Below are 16,005 nucleotides of genomic sequence, written 5' to 3'. Positions count from 1 at the left end.
GGGGGGGCCTTCCTCAGGGTTTCAGCGAGGGGCGACAGCCTCGCGTGGAGAGGGAAGAGGCGGGTGTGTAGGGTGAGCGGCTGGGGGTGTCCCGTTTTCTCTTTGGGATATATGGTCACCCTGCAGCTTACAGCTACCGTGGGCGGAGTGGGAACCCCACAGCTCCCAGCCACCATGATGGCAGAGGAAACCATGGAACCGCAGCAGCAAAAGTCACAGACAGGTCACAGCTTCAATTAATTTTTGTTTTATTGCCTGTGACATGTTCATGACTTTTACTAAAAATAACCAATACAAAAATCTTAGCCTTACTTATTGCTTTAATAACACCTGTAGTCAGTGGTGAGCTGGAACTGGTTCGCGCAAACCAGTTAAATTTTGAAGCCGATTTAGAACTGGTTGTTAAAGGTGTGGGCAAACTCTGTCCTGTCAGGCTTGCCTGAGCTCTCGGCGGCGGGTCCTTCACTTGCTCCAGGTCTTCGGTGGCACTTTGGCGGCGGGTCCTTCAGTGCTGCCAAAGACCCGGAGCAGGTGAAGGACCCGCTGCCGAAGTGCCACCGAAGACCCGAAGTGACTGAAGGAACCAGTTCTTCACCTTTTGGCAGCTCATCACTGCCTGTAGTACTGATAAAACTTTGTACTTGTGATTGTGTCCGTAGTCATTATCCTTGGGCTTCATGTGTTCCTTGAGCCACTAGATCTGAGAGAAGCAATTTCACTCTCTTGAGCTTGAAACTGTAGCAACCAGAGCTAAACCCAAGGTGGTGTAATTGGGTTTACAATTTAGTAACAACATCACCAAATTCACTTTAAATAAAATAAAAGGCTACAGGAGGAACAAAAAGCCTCCTTCAGTCCCACCATCTATGACTGCAGCCATCTTCACAAGAAAAAGAAGTAAGAACTATTTCTCTCTAGCTCCCCAACCAGATAGACTTTTGTTTTGGACTTTTAAGTTTTGGGAGTTCTGAATCTGGGTCCTGACGTAAGAGCCTTTAACCAGTTTTCCAGGTGCGTGCAGTTCTGGTTGCCCCATCTCAGAGAAGATATATTAGAATTGGAAAAGCAGTAGAGAAGGGGAACAAAACTTATTAGGGTATGGAACAGCTTCCAGATGAGGAGAAATTAAAAAGACTGCAGTTCATCTTAGAAAAGAAAGGACTAAGTGGGGATATGATAGAGGTCTATAAAATCATGACTTGTGTAAAGAAAGTGAATAAGGAAGAGTTATTTACCCTTTAGTCAATCTGTGGAACTTGTTGCCATGGGATGCTGTGAAGACCAAACATAAGTGGATTAAAAAAATAATTGGGTAAGTAAATGGAGGATAGGTCCTTCAATGGCTATTAGCCAAGATGTCGGGGTGCAACCCTATGCTCTGGAGTTACCTAAACCTCCAACTGCCAGAAGCTAGGTCTGGACAACGGGATGGATCACTCCAAATTGCCCTGTTCTGTTCATTCCCTCTGAAGCATCTGGCACTGGTCACTGTTGGAATACAGGATACTGGGCTGGATGGCCCATTGGTCTGACTCAGTATGGATGTTTTTATGTTATGTTCTCCATTCATGGGGCTTCATTAAGAGGGAGACATACCTGTGTTAATTAGTGTGTTGGTTTCTCATTAGTCTGATCTGAACAAACACACTTGTTGATACCGAGGTAAGATAAAGTAGGGTGGGGTGTATCTGCAATAGCACAAAAAGAGTGGCTACAAAAGAGTGCATAGGGTGACCCACCCCTGTATACATAAAAAGTTTCCATCACAATGTGCAGTGAATGATCATAAAAAAAAAATCTACACAAATGCAAATGAACAAATAAGAGGGAAAAATAAGCCCTGAGAGTATTGGTTTACCCTGTTATGTCATATTTACTTCCTGTTTAACACAGTTACTCTTTTAACCATATTGCGTGTGTCACTGTTATTCCTTGGGAGCATCTAACTATCTGGCACGTAACTCAAACTCTAACCACAGGGTAACTTTTCCTTCCAAGCTGCCTTGCTGATCTTGCCAGGAAGGAGAGAGGAGAGTGGAGGCACTGCCAATTAACGTTATCTGGGAAGAAAATAAGGAATTTAGCTCCTGCTGCTCTGGAGGCAGGATTCAGATGACCCATCAAATCCCATAAAGAGATTGGCATTAAATGAGGTAACCAGGCGCATAGGAGCGCTACACAGATAACACCCCAGCATCCATCCCTACTCACTCAACATGCTCAGGTCCTCTCTTCTTTTGATATCTTCTAAAATTCTTCCTCACTGCCATTGTTTTTGCAGAGGGAGCCAGCTGGCCTGTTGCCTCATTTGTGTCTTCATGTGAGCTGAATAACTTAGGTCTGCTTCTCAAAATACTGCTGGAAACTTTCGGGAGACTAGGCAGCCTGTGTTTAGCAGTAGATCAGAAAAGGGGTTCAATACTAGGCATAAAGGGCCCCATACTCCACCACATAGAAAAAAAATCCAGACCTTCCACCCAAATCTTGGCCCAGAGAAGTATGAATTGCCATTGTTCATCTTAATGGGAAGTTGACTCTGAAACTTAATGAGGACAATGTAAACATCAGTGTTAACCACTTCACTACTGATCAAAGCATACAGCTAAAAAAGAGGTACAATCATAGTTTGGAGATATACAGTCTACTGAAAATGACATTTCTTCTCAGCATCATGAACGGGTAAAGCCAGGGGTGCTGGAACAATTTATATAGAGGGGGTGCTAAGAGCCATTGAACTAGACTGTAAACCTTGTATATGATGGAAACCACTTCAAGCCAGGGGGTGTGGCAGCACCCCTACTTCAAACATGGGTAAAACTTGACTTATAGGTAGTTTTTCTAAGTGTATCACCAGTTATATTTTTTTCCAGTATGACCCTAGGCTCCAGCTCGCTGAAATGTCTAAACCTCAGAGAACCTTTTTGTGAGCATGGGCTGAGGTTTGTTGCTGGTTTTTGTTTTTTCATTATCATCAATCATCATCATCATCATGATGTTCCTATTATGCCTCTAGCGTTTAGGGCAGTGACGAAGCTCCTCCACTCCTGTTTGTTTCTGGCAAATCTTTCAATGGTTCCCCAGCTACGCCCCTGATTTTTCAGCTCAGCTTCTACAGCTCTCTACCATGTTATTTTCGGGCAGCCTCATTTTTACTGCCTTCAGGTGTCCATCTTATTGCTACTCTGATGATGGAATCAGTTTCCATCTGAAGCACATGACCGATCCATCTCCAACGTCTCCTGGCAATGATGGTGCTTGGATCGTCTTGGCTGGATTGTGTCAATAGATCTTGGTTTGAGATTGTTCTGGGCCAAAAGATACGGAGAATTTTTCTGAGGCAGGTTGTATAGAATGATGATAGTTTGGACATGTCATACTTTCTCATTCCCCAGTATTCTGCATTATAAAGCAGTGTTGAAAGTATGCAGCTCTGATAAATCTCGAGTTTGGTTTTGGTGTTGGTATTGTATTTAAGCTCCTGAAGGTGTTTCTGGCTTTATTGATTTTGTTCTGGGTGTCCTGGCTTATTCCACCATTCTGGCTGATGGTGGTGCCCAAGTATGTGTATGTTTCTACATTGGTGAGAACATAATCCTCTATCCATAATGGTGATGGTGAGGCAATATTAAAGGTCATGATATCTCTCTTATTGCGGTTGATTTTCAATCCGATTCGCTGGTTGAATGCGTTGAGTCGAGTTGTTTTTTCTTGTATATGATGTTGGGTATGTGATAGGAGAGCGAAATCATCAGTGAATTCCAGGTCTTCAAGAGATAAGAGTGTCCATTTAATGCCTCTTGGCATGTCTTCTGTTGTACGCGGCATTATCCCATCTATGGCAACATTGAAGAGGATTGCAGATACGAAACACCCTTGATGTACTCCTGTTTTGACTTCAAAAACTTTACTGAGAGAGAATTGTACATCTAGTAAAGGACTTGCTGCTGAAAGGTGTTGTCATTATGATCTCCTATCAGCAACTCGGGGGCTTTTTGCTATTAGAATTTTTCAGGGGGCTGGCAGGCAGCAGAAGAATATGGGTATGACTTAGTGTTGGGATGCTTCATTGTAATCATAAAGAGAAAAAAGGGGGCAAGGGGAGCATAATCAGAGCTAACGGCTGGAAGCTGAAACTAGAGAAGATAATTTTTTTTTTAAACCAGGGAAGGTAATTAATCATTGTAACTGTTTATCTAGGGATACAATGAATTCTCCATCACTTAGTCTTTAAATCAGAATTGGATATCTTGCTAAAATATATGCTATAGCTCAACTGGAAGTTATGGTCTTGATGCAGAAATTTAGAGCTTCAATTCTTATAGACCAGTGGTTCCCAGACTTGTTCCGCTGCTTGTGCAGCAAAAGCCCCTGGTGGGCTGGGCTGGTTTGCTGACCTGCCACATCTGCAGGTTTGGCCGATCGCGGCTCCCAGTGGCTGTGGTTCGCTGCTCCAGGCCAGTGGGAGCTACTGGAAGCAGTGGCCAGTACGTCCCTCGGCCTGCACCGCTTCCTGCAGCCCCCATTGGCCTGCAGCAGCAAACTGCGGCCAGTGGGAGCCACGATCGGCTGAACCTGCGGACGTGGCAGGTAAACAGGCCCAGCCCGGCCCGCCAGGGGCTTTCCCCGCACCAGTGGCAGGACAAGCTTGGAACCACTGTTGTGGACTATTTCCCAGAGTCCTCCCTAAATGCTATAAAAACTCCAGGGGGGGGCGGTTGAACATATTTACAGGTGCTCACTCCAGACAGCTCCAGCTGAATTTAAGTCCTGCAGCAATTACTGGGTGAAGTTCTGGGGCTTGTGTTATGCAGAAGCTTAGAGTCGACCATCATGATAGTCCTTCAGATTATAGGTTTCAGAGTAGCAGCCGTGTTAGTCTGTATTCGCAAAAAGAAAAGGAGGACTTGTGGCTGTAGCTCACGAAAGCTTATGCTCTAATAAATTTGTTAGTCTCTAAGGTGCCACAAGTCCTCCTTTTCTTCAGATTATGAACTCCCTGAATCTTGCGTCATGGTCACTCCTACTTTGCTACAAGCTGAGCACGCCCCCCCGCCCCCGCAGCTCCCCCAGGTTTGTCTGTCGGCTTGGGGCCCTGAATGGCCGAATAACCAAAAAAAAAAAAAGGGCGTGAACTCTTAAGGTGCCACAAGTCCTCCTTTTCTTTTTGCGGATACAGACTAACGCGGCTGCTGCTGTGAAACCTGGCAGAATAACCAAAGAACCTTTCCACCGACGGGCTGCCGGTGACCAGGTGCAATGTCCCTGTTTCGCTGTGAGGTTAAGTTCGCAGCTGTTCTTTGTCACCCTTCACAAATTCTCAGGGAAGAAAAAGGACAAGTTTGCACTAAAGCCGCTGATTGGCGGATTAAGCCAATACGGTGAAGCAGCCTGTGGCTGGCCGTGGGAAACTGGGAGGGAAGTGCTGTGTCAGCTGCTCCCCCCCCCCCCGCGGCTCAGGAGCGGGTTTAGCGCGAGCTGGGCATGCTCGCCACTAACAACCGAGGCGGCTGCTCTCCCGAGCCTTTCCCTATTTCCGTGCGAAAGACCGGCATAGACGTTTTTGTCCGCTGAAGCTCCCTTAGGCGGCGGTTCCCAGGACTCTTCGCTATGGGCAGCCGGCAAGCGGAGGCCCAGGAGATTTTGCAACCCCCAGGTAGGAGTAAGAGAGCGTTTGCTTCTTTCGGATCCCGCTCTCTTTGCCCTTCTTTAGTGTGGCCGCGGTGCTGTTTTCTCCGCCCCTCCTCCCGCCAGGCAATTGAGCCATCGCTTCGCTCAGCCGAGCAGTCTCCGAACCCTTTCGAGACTCCGGGCCGGCTCCTTTTTGTTTCGTTTAGTTGCGGGTCTGTGTTTGCTGCCGCAGGAGCCCTCGCGATCACTTTGCAACGTGGGAGGGAGAGGATCTTCTCTCTTCTCTTCCCACCCCGGTTTTTCTTTTCCGGTTGGTGTTCTGCCCCGAAAATGCACCTCCGAAGACTTCAGGACTGCTGTACAAAGATCTCTGGCCCGTCTCGCCGTTCCCGTGCAAACCTCTCGCTGTTGAAATTAACCCACAGCATTCTGTTCTAGGGTGATGTGTTCAATTGGCCATTTCTTTTTACCGGACAGCTAACTGAAGCGCAACAGAAACTTGGCTTGTTTAAAGAAAAGGAGCACTTGGGGCACCTTGGAGACTAACGCATTTATTTGAGCAAAAGCTTTCGTGAGCGACAGCTCACTTCATCGATCGGATGCATCCGATCGATGAAGTGAGCTGTCGCTCACAAAACTTCAGCTCAAATAAATGTGTTAGTCTCCAAGGTGCCCCAAGTGCTCCTTTTCTTTTTGGGAATACAGACTAACATGGCTGCTACTCTGAAACCTGTCATTGGTTTGTTTAGTAAAGGTTTTTTGCTGGGTATTTAAAAACTCTCTGAAGCTAATTGCCACCCTAGCCAAATAATGGAAAGTCTTACTAGAGGGGCCTGAAGCCAAACCTGTTAAGTAACCATCCTAATGCACCTTGGATAAAGAAATCCCCCCACCCCCTAACCTCTTCTGGCCTTAACCTCACCCTGGAATACAGCAGGAGACCTCTCCCTCTGCCCACTTTTTTAAAAAAAGAACAATTACTTTACCAAGTATGTAGCAAACAGGAAGGTTCAGGTCTTAATTCTTGTGCCCTGTGACCATGGCAGAAGAGAACAGTACAATTAAATACTATCGATTTACAAAACTTTCTTTGAAGGATACAAAGAGCTGGTAGATGGCCTACACCTGTATTTTGAAAGTTTCTTATATCTTTATTTGTAAGCTGATTGTTTCTGGGTCTCTGGGTTGTAAAACTTAAAGTGTATGTGAGGGGTCAGGTGCAGACTTTTTATGGCATATTTAATGATCATTAATACTGTGTAGACAAAAGACTACAACTTCATATGCTAGAAGTTGTCAATTCACTTAAAGGTGCCCTGGGGTCTGATCAGGCACTCAGTACTCGGGTGAGCAGTTCTTAGTCCCGCAAATAATCCAGTGGAGCTGTGTGTGAGAAAGGGCAACAGTGTTGGTTGGATCCTTTTGTCATTGATGCTGCAAGCTGCTCAGCATGGAAAGACAGTGGGACTCTTAGGCCTTGGCTACACTTACAGATGTACAGTGCTGTGAGTTAAACCTGCCTTCCTACAGCTGAGTAGGGAAAGCGCTGCAGTCTGTCCACATTGCCAGCACGCTGTCGTGGCCACATTTGCAGCCGCATTGGGAGCGGTGCATTGTGGGCAGTTGTCCCATCATTCAAGTGGCTGCAATGTGCTTTTCAAATGGGGGGTGGTGGTGGAGTGTGATAGGGAGCATGGGGGGAGAGAGAGTGGGTTTTTGGGTGCTGAGTGTGTCAGTGAGCTGTCTTGTAAGTACAGGCCCCCTTCCTTCCCCTGCCTCTCTCTCACTCACTGAAAGAAAACGGCAGCTGTTTCTCTTTTTTCCTCATAGAGGAGATAAGCAGCCGCACACTGAAATGGACTCTCCCTGCCCCCCACCCCCACCCCGGCGCCACCTCTCTCTTCAAGCAAACATTAGCTGTAGGCGCTCCAAACGGGGCACCCCTGCCTTCCTCTCACTTGGTCAAAGCAAGCCCCCAGGGCTTTGAAACCGCATATCTGCCTCTGGAGTTCACCACAAAACAAGAGAGGACGCTTCAGTTAAAAGGATTATGGGGAGTTTCCGGAGGTCAATCAGCGCCTAATAACATTTCTCCCCGTTTACACTGGGGCTGGAGTGTCTCAGCCAATGCCCAACAGCTGTTAATCCGCTCAGGGAGGTGGAGTACCAGGAGCGCTCCAGCCAGGGAGTCAGAGCACTCTACCTATCTTGCCAGTGTGGACAGGGAGTCAGGTAGAGCACTCTGGGAGGCTTTATTGCGGTATAACGTTCAAGTGTAGCCAAAGCCTGAGAAGTCAAAAGGACTCTGGGTTCAAGGGCTATCTATACAGATTGGGTTGCGGGGTTGGGGGAATCTTCACTTATGGTATAGTAATGTACTGAGAAAATGATGGGATTAGGGCTCTTAATGGCAGAACATCAATTATCTTTTCCTGAACCATGGATTTAGGTTACTAATTGCAAATTCCTGGAGGGCACATTTCTTGTAAACAGACAGCTTGAAATTGTGTCCCAGTTTATCAGAACCTAATATAAATATTTGTAGTTCTAGAAAATGGCAGACCAGAAGTTCCCAGTGAAGAGTCAAGCAGGTTTACCAGAGATCAGCTCTTCACAATGGCAGCAACAGCCTGTTTGAACTTCAGTTCGATGATTTGCTATTCAATCCTTGGGCCCTTTTTTCCAAGAGAGGTAAATCAATGTACAGCTCTGCAAACTATTATTCAGATGTTTAAAAAAATGGGAAATGACTTTAAAATATAATCCAATAATTTATATTGCAGCATCACCCCTAGAGGCTACATGTGAGCTCAAGCTCCTGTTATGCCAGGCGCTGTAAGAGACCATTCCTGTCCCAAAGCACTTACAGCCTATTTTAGATGAGACAGACAAATGGTAGAGAGAGTTGAAGTGATTTGCCCTACCTCACGTAGCAGGTCAGTAGAAGAACCAGGAATAAAACCCAGGTCTCTTGACTTCTATTCCAGTGCCCGATTAGATCACTCTTTTCTCCCCTGCCAACCCCAACTCATCCACTTAAGTCTTCCTCCTCAGCCTTTCCCGGGCAAATGTTTGCCAGGCTGGCAGATAGGAAACCCACCTTTACTATCACATTAAATTGAACGAGTTGACAAAAAATTGCATGTAGAGCCCCATGACACTTCAGAGTAAGTTTTGTAGAATAAATCCATTGCTCGGAGAGGGAGAGGGAGATGGGGCGGGGAGGGAGGGGGGCAGGCAGGCCCTGGTCTGTTGGCCAGATCAAGGGTTTTCTCTTTGAACCTTCCAGTGTTCCACCCACCTGCTGCATGGAGTGATCTTCAAAGCTTGCCCGCAGATGGTGCATAGCAACCAGGATCTGTGAGAGGCCAGTGCTCTCTGTACAGAGATCTTGTACCTCTGTTCCAGGGCTGGAGTCACCCTGGTTCTTTTCCCCTTACTCTCTGAGCTCCACTGGCAATGCAGCTCCAGTGGAAAAGAAAAATACAGCAACCAGACCTATTACCTCTTCCCAGATAACTTCGGTAGGGCCAATGGGAAGATGTTGTCATCTTTCCCCCTGCCCAGTCCACACTCCCTCCCCTGGATGGATCCCAAATTTGCAGGGTGTCTTCTGTGGCATACCTGGGATGTGGGGGTAGGGGAACCATGCTGTGGAGACAACAGATTCCTTCATTTGCTCCTTCCTTGCAGGGGGGATGAGGTCTGTGCATACCAGGTTCCACCTGCCTATGGACTTAAGGATGCATTCTGTCCCTGGGTAAGGTCCAATTAGCTGATCTGTAGTGCAACACAGCAACTTATAATTTCCATCCTTCACACCTGCTTCCACATGGAATAGATGCTGCTTCTGCTCCTGACTACAGAAATACTGAATTGTGGTGCAAGGTGATTTTAAATTGCTGTAGAGTTACTGCTGAATCTCCCATTCTTTAAAAGAGAAAATGCTTTATGACCATACTGGCAGGTACAATGAAAGAAGGATAAAGATGGAAGACTTGATTAGAAAGTATTTTCATCAGATGCTAACATTGTGTATGGTGGTTTTTTGTTTTTTGTTTTGTTTTGTCCACATTCTAAATCTGGCTGTCATAATGTTTCCTTTTACAGGCAGAGAAAAAGGGTGCCAGTGATACAGTTGTTGGACTGATTTTTGGATGCTTTGCTTTATTCAATTTCTTGACTTCTTTAATAGTAGGCAATTATGTAAGTATCTTTAAAGTTTTCAGTACTGACTTAATTATGGAATAGGACCTAACAACCTTACTCGGAGCCTGGTCCAGATAAATCAGTTTATGAATGCTAGCACACACAGGCTTGCTTTTTTAGAGGAAAAGAGATGGGTATTTAGTGGACAGGGAAGGCTAACTTAGGCACTTTGAGAGTCACTCCATCCTCTAGTAAATGTGTTTAGGTTGTCTTCCTATTTTCCAGTTGCTTTTACAGACATCCAACATCCTCCTGGCAATGAAGAGCCTGGACACCTGTAAATTAAACTAGAAATAAGGAAGACATCCAGCAGCATGAGATCAAGTTGCTCTGCTGACCATCAGCAAGTGCTCCACAGTAGAGAAACCGCTTTTCTAACAGAAGGCACGTTTTTCTCTGACTGAATATTCAGACAGTTGGTTTTGAAGCAATAGAAGTCTGTTTGCTGTTTTTAAAATAGTGGGTTGTTGCAGGCAGAGCTCCAGCTAGAAGGGGTCAAAAACTCAACCAGAACACACTGTGATCAAAGCTCTTCTTTCTGCTCTTTTTGGAGTACTTTTTTTTAAATTGCACTTTTGCTGGTCTTTTGGTACCTAAAGTTTTGAAAAATGCCCATTAGTTCTTCCAAAATTGACAACCTACTTAGGTACTCTCTCTGCATTGACTGCAGTCTGGCCTGCCAGTGGGGATGGAGCTAAATCATTCAAGGAAAGCATTTTAAGGCTAGAGAATATCTTCTAGGTTCCTACACTAAATGTGGCTATCAAATATAATTCTTAAACCTGTGTACAGGTTGCTTTAAGGCCACAGCTTGACTTTTTTAGGATTTTAAGGTTGTTTTCTGCTCTCTCTCCCCTTCCTTTTCCAAAGAAACAAGGAAAGTCCTCTAGTCTTTTCAAGGAAAGTGGAATTAGACCTCTGGTGTCTCCCAAGGAACTGTTCCTTCTAACTATACCTCCAAACCCGCTCAAAAAAAAAAAAAAAAAAAAAAAAGACTCTTACAACAGATCACTGATGTATGGGAGGGAAAAGGGGGATACCCTGCTGTCTTCTCACCACTGCTCTCCTGTCTAGCATATTTACCCTATTGCCACAGTTTGAGTAGAAGGAGTTAACACGTGCAAGTTCTAAGTTTACCTTATTCCTTGCTCCCCGCTGTCAGTCTACATCCACCACCCTTTTCTTCCTGTGTTTTATATTATTTTCTCTCTATTCTCTCTCTCCTGCTACCTCCCCCACCCACACACACAGCTGAAGATATTCCTCTTGCTGAGGCAGGAGGCTGCCTCAGAACTAGCAGTAGCTGGAGCTGTAGTTTTTGTGTATCTTGTCACTAGTCGGGAGTACATATGACTGCTTACCTTTCTGCTGTGAAGTAGGTGGGAACTGTTAAGCAGTTGAGGCCTCCACTGGAGGTGCTGCTTTGTGAAACACACAATTCATTACCAATTCAATAGACAAGTGGGTAGCCCGTAGCAATGATTGGACATCTCAGGGTTTCACTAAAAGCCGGACAAACCACTGGCTTCAGTAAAACAGGCTGCTGTTTCTCTATCTCTGAACAATCCAAAGAAACTGAAATGTCTGCTCATGCTAAGGAAGGGTTACAATGCAATTAGAAGCCCCACAGGGTTATATTGTTGAAAGTAACCTGGCCATAGGCTGTGCCCCTAGCCATCCATTTCCTAGCTGATAGAGTCTGTAGTGAAAGCAGGCCATGCTGTCTTGCCTCTGACATTTCTGAGAATGGGAAGAAGTGAAGTGCGTTCCCTTTGTCCTGTCAGTGATTTTTCTAGAGCGTGCACCAGTGTTTTGATTTCATAACAAAACTCCCCAAATAAGTTTCCTTCATAAAAGTGGACTTGAAACAATTAAAACACAATATTTATTCTTCACCAATTGCAGCTTGTACAAATTGGAGCCAAATTCATGTTTGTGGCTGGGATGTTTGTCTCAGGATGTGTTACAATTCTGTTTGGGTGAGTGTGTTTTCTTGCATCTTATTTGTAGTGTGAAATTTGCATTGTGTTGTTAATTCTACGAAAAACAGATGGTCTTGCTATTAAAATTCAGGGCTAGGAGTCAAAAGACCTCAGCTCTGTTTCTGACCTTGGGCTGGTGACTTAACCTATTTGCCTTAGTTTACAGAGAAGGAAAAGTGGGAATAATACTTACCTAATTCATGGGGTTATAAGGCTTCTTTAGTACTCTGAGATCCTTGGCTGGAAGATACCATCAATGTAATTTGCTATTATAGTTGTTGGAAAAACCTCAAGTAAGTATGGTAATAAGTGCATACAAAATCTAGCTCAGAAAATGGGATTTTGAGTTGTTTTAAATCCACTTGGAAATCAGAAGCTTTGTCTGGCAATTGTAGGGGCTAGCATAACTTGTGCAAAATGTTACTTTTTAAAAATAAAGCCTCATTGGGCAGCTGTAAAATCAAGTCTGCTTTGTGGGGATGCTTCTTGGCAAAACTATGAGGAGCAACAGAGGAAGGCACTGGAGTTCTTCACAGGGAGAGTGACCCTGTTCTGGCCACCTGCCCCCAAAGGATGGGGGAAGCTGGATGAGGGCTAGAGACATTTCCCTCCCTTTCCCAGCAATAGGTGGTAGAAGATAAAACACTCCTTTTTCTCTTTCAGGCGGTAGGGGTATGTCTACACTGCATTGTCAGCTTGGGGCTGTGGGACCCAAGTCTCCAGACTAGGTATTTCTGAGCCTGTCCTTTTGCATACACACTGCATAGCGAACATGGGCTTGCAATTTCTGGACCTGGGTCTCACAATCATGCTGACACATCTATACTGCACTACACAGACCCAAGTCAAACCTTCTGATTCTGGGGGTGTATTCCCAGGCCTCTGAGTGAAATAACCAGATGAAGGGATTTCTCTACACCCCCATGAATTTCCCCATCACCCCTAGCCCCAGCGGTCAATTTGTTACATGCAGTGTTGCCAATTTAATCATTGCTTGGAAATTTGAATTTAAATTGAAATATTAATACACCCTTTTAAAAGCATATGCAGCATATGATAAAATACTTGTACCTGAAAAAACATAATAGGTTTGAAAAGTATGAACAAAGACTAGCTTCCTCAAATAGCTGTATTTTTTTATGATTATGTCAGCACATTTGTTTTGGTGGTGGCGGCTAACCTAATAATTTCAAATTATGACTTGCAAGCAAGGTCTCAATGACCTCTCCCTGACAGCTAGTGATGAGCCTGGGGTAGGAGGAGAAGGATTCAGGACCAGACTGTATTTACATGAACACACCTACTCTACCTAAAAAGAAAAGGAGGACTTGTGGCACCTTAGAGACTAACAAATTTATTTGAGCATAAGCTTTCGTGAGCTACAGCTCACTTCATCGGATGCATTCAGTGGAAAATACAGTGGGGAGATTTTATATACACAGAGAACATGAAACAATGGGTGTTACTATACACACTGTAACAAGAGTGATCAGGTAAGGTGAGCTATTACCTCTCCTGCTGGTAATAGAGGTTGGGGTGTGGAAGGGGGTTGGGGTTCAGGGTGCGAGCTCCGACCTGGGGCCACTTACCTCGCAGCTCCCATTGGCCGGGAACGGGGAGCCGCGGCCAATGGGAGCTTTGGGGGAGGTACCCACAGGCGAGGGCAGCATGCAGAGCCCTCTGTCCCCTCTCCCCCAGGGGCTGCAGGGACGTGGTGCCGGCCGCTTCTGGGAGTGGCACGGGGCCTGTGGCAATCCCACAGGCCGTAGTTTGCCCACCCCGGGTTAGACGCATGCAGTGCAACAGTGAAAGACTCGGGAGTTGAAAGAGTGAAGCACTCTCTCACAACATTCAAAAAATTTGTGGACGTGGCTGATGAATGCACTGATGCAAATGGGCATCAAGTATTAAGTCATTGTGTACGTTGATGTTAGTGGTAGGTCAATAGATGCATTTCTAGATGTTCAGGTTATAGAAGACACATTGGCTGCATCTGTGACAATCCGCATCTTAGAATTAAATTCTTGTAAACTGAACCCCAAACAAATGGTTGCTTATGCGTTTGATGGAACTGCAAACTTCTCTGGAGACATAGTAGAGTAAAAACTTTGCTCAGAGAAAAATATAACTCTAATCTCTCCTATACACACTACAGAGGCCATCTACTCCAACTAGCACTAGTACCAGCTGTAGAATCTTCAAAAGACGTTACATTTATGGCTTTTTTTAATGTCTTCATTATACTTTTGCTTAAAAAAAAAAAAGAGTCCGGAAAGACTAACCGTCTTGGAAAAAATAGATACACTGGGACTGGAGTTCAGATTAGTCCAATCTGGTAATACCCGCTGGCTTTCTCATGAATGATCCCTGGCTGTTGTCTTAAAATTACTGCAATGGTTATTACTGTCTTTGGAAAGTATCTAGCAAGGTAGGACAGATCTAAGTGGTGAGGCTGGTGGACTACTTTTGCTACTATGTTCACAGAAGACTATCGCCATTCTCTCTTTTGTAAGTCTACTGTTGAAATCACTTGGGTCATTAAACAATGCATCTGGGTATCTGCTACAAAAATAGTAGACCTTTGTCCAGCAATAGAAGCTACATTTGGATCAATCAAAGTGATACATTGAAAACATATGGGAAGAAGCAAAGACTTCAGTGCAGAAGTTGACTAATGAAGGCATTTGTATTGAATCCTTAAGTGAAGAGGACAAGATGTGTTTAAGCCAGCTGAGAAAGTATACAGACTTGATTCTTACAAATCTACAAGAGCTACTTCTGGATTCTCTTCAACCTCTAAGTAGCTTTTTACAGATGACTGTCTTATAAAACACTGATAGTTGAGTGGAGTGGGGCACTACCAGCAATGGGGTTGCCGTGTGATCAGGACTGAATAGAGAATCTGAACCTAGAGTGGAATATCATAAGATGAATGAGTGAAGATTTGACTTCAACTTTTTTATCATCACTTGTGACTTGACCCAATCTTTGTGCTATGTTTCCTGGGATGAAAGAAGTAGGAATTTGTCTCTTGCTACTCCCAATTACAACAGCCACTGCTGAATGTTCTTTTTCTTCATTGAATAGAAATTTTGTGTTCCGAAAGAAGTCACTTTCTACCTGATCATGAGAATGAACTAATGAGCATATCAATAGAAGGACTGGACCTGTGAGAATCCACCAAAGATGAACTCAAATGCACTGCGTTCATTAACAGAGTTGTGCAAACTTACAATAAGAAATCAAGAAGGATGTAGATGTAGTGCTTCATACAAGGCTTGAGTAGCCAACTTTAATTTGTGATTTTTTTTAAAAAAAAAACTTGAGTTAAATCTAATAAAATGGTCGTGAAATATTTTGCAATTTTTACTATGATGCCATACAGCCCACCTTTGCCCTCATGGTCTCACCCATCATCAATCCTCACCCACCTGTAAATTCAAACACTCCCAACACCCCCATTTCTGAGGAAAAACACTGTTTCTGGGGAAAACACTGGCTGTAGCCACTCCTAAGCCTTAGTTCATCGGTATGAAAACTTGATTGTTCATTCCATGGCACTTGACCAGAAGTTGTCTCAGCCTGCCAACATGCGCAGTGGAGCCATCTTTGGGTCTACACACTCCCAGCAACTGGAGCCACCAAGAAGGATGAAGCGCCTTTGGAAGAACTTGTCAAGCTTGCACATTCACGTCATGAGCAGAGCATCTATGAGACACTGGTGGACATCTTGGCAGCCATTTTTATCCTATCAGAGGGACTTCTCAGAAGGGAAAACAGTTGTAGCAGACTCCAACTAGTGGCTGTTGCTCGTGACTCTTGCTGTAGCTACAGATTCCCCATATATAGATTGGTATTTCTGGAGCAGGGCCATAAGCATAGACTGGTGGGATCACATTATCATGCAGACCTGGGATGCCCAGCAGTGGCTCCAGAACTTTCACATGAAGCAGTTGATGTTTGTGGAGCTTTGTGAACTGCTTTCCCTGACCCTGCAGTGTCAGGATGCACACATGAGGGAGGCCATGCCAGTTCCTATAGTCATCTGGTAACTGGCTATCCCTGACTGCTATAAGTCTTTAGCTATCCAGTTTTGTGTTGGCAAATTGGCTGTGTTGACAGCAGTTTGTGAGGCAGTTGGAACTGTGATTTACTCAAAGGTTACTGGGCATAAACATAGTCCCTG

At 44.9% G+C, this 16,005-nt stretch overlaps 1 protein-coding gene across 6 annotated transcripts in view; it reads left to right on the top strand.

Annotated features, from left to right (window-relative positions):
* SLC18B1 (solute carrier family 18 member B1) overlaps positions 1–16,005 on the top strand; it is a 104,740-nt gene that overhangs the window by 68,368 nt on the left and 20,367 nt on the right. For 3 of the 6 annotated variants that reach the window (XR_006279975.1, XM_043510988.1, XM_043510989.1), the window contains exons 1-4: positions 5,415–5,653; positions 8,174–8,319; positions 9,739–9,834; positions 11,743–11,816. The exons of 1 other annotated variant lie outside the window; for it this stretch is intronic. Coding sequence is in view for 4 of the 5 variants with exons in the window: in XM_043510988.1 (XP_043366923.1) it covers positions 5,608–5,653; positions 8,174–8,319; positions 9,739–9,834; positions 11,743–11,816 (362 nt within the window). In the remaining variant the exon portion in view is untranslated. Of the gene's footprint in view, positions 1–5,410; positions 5,654–8,173; positions 8,320–9,738; positions 9,835–11,742; positions 11,817–16,005 lie in introns of those variants that run through there. 2 more of the 6 variants (XM_043510987.1, XM_038394229.2) reach the window with 1 other exon arrangement.

This window comes from Dermochelys coriacea, chromosome 3, assembly GCF_009764565.3.
Source record: "Dermochelys coriacea isolate rDerCor1 chromosome 3, rDerCor1.pri.v4, whole genome shotgun sequence".
Classification (NCBI taxonomy): domain Eukaryota; kingdom Metazoa; phylum Chordata; order Testudines; family Dermochelyidae; genus Dermochelys; species Dermochelys coriacea.
This window is presented reverse-complemented; position numbering and strand designations above follow the sequence as displayed.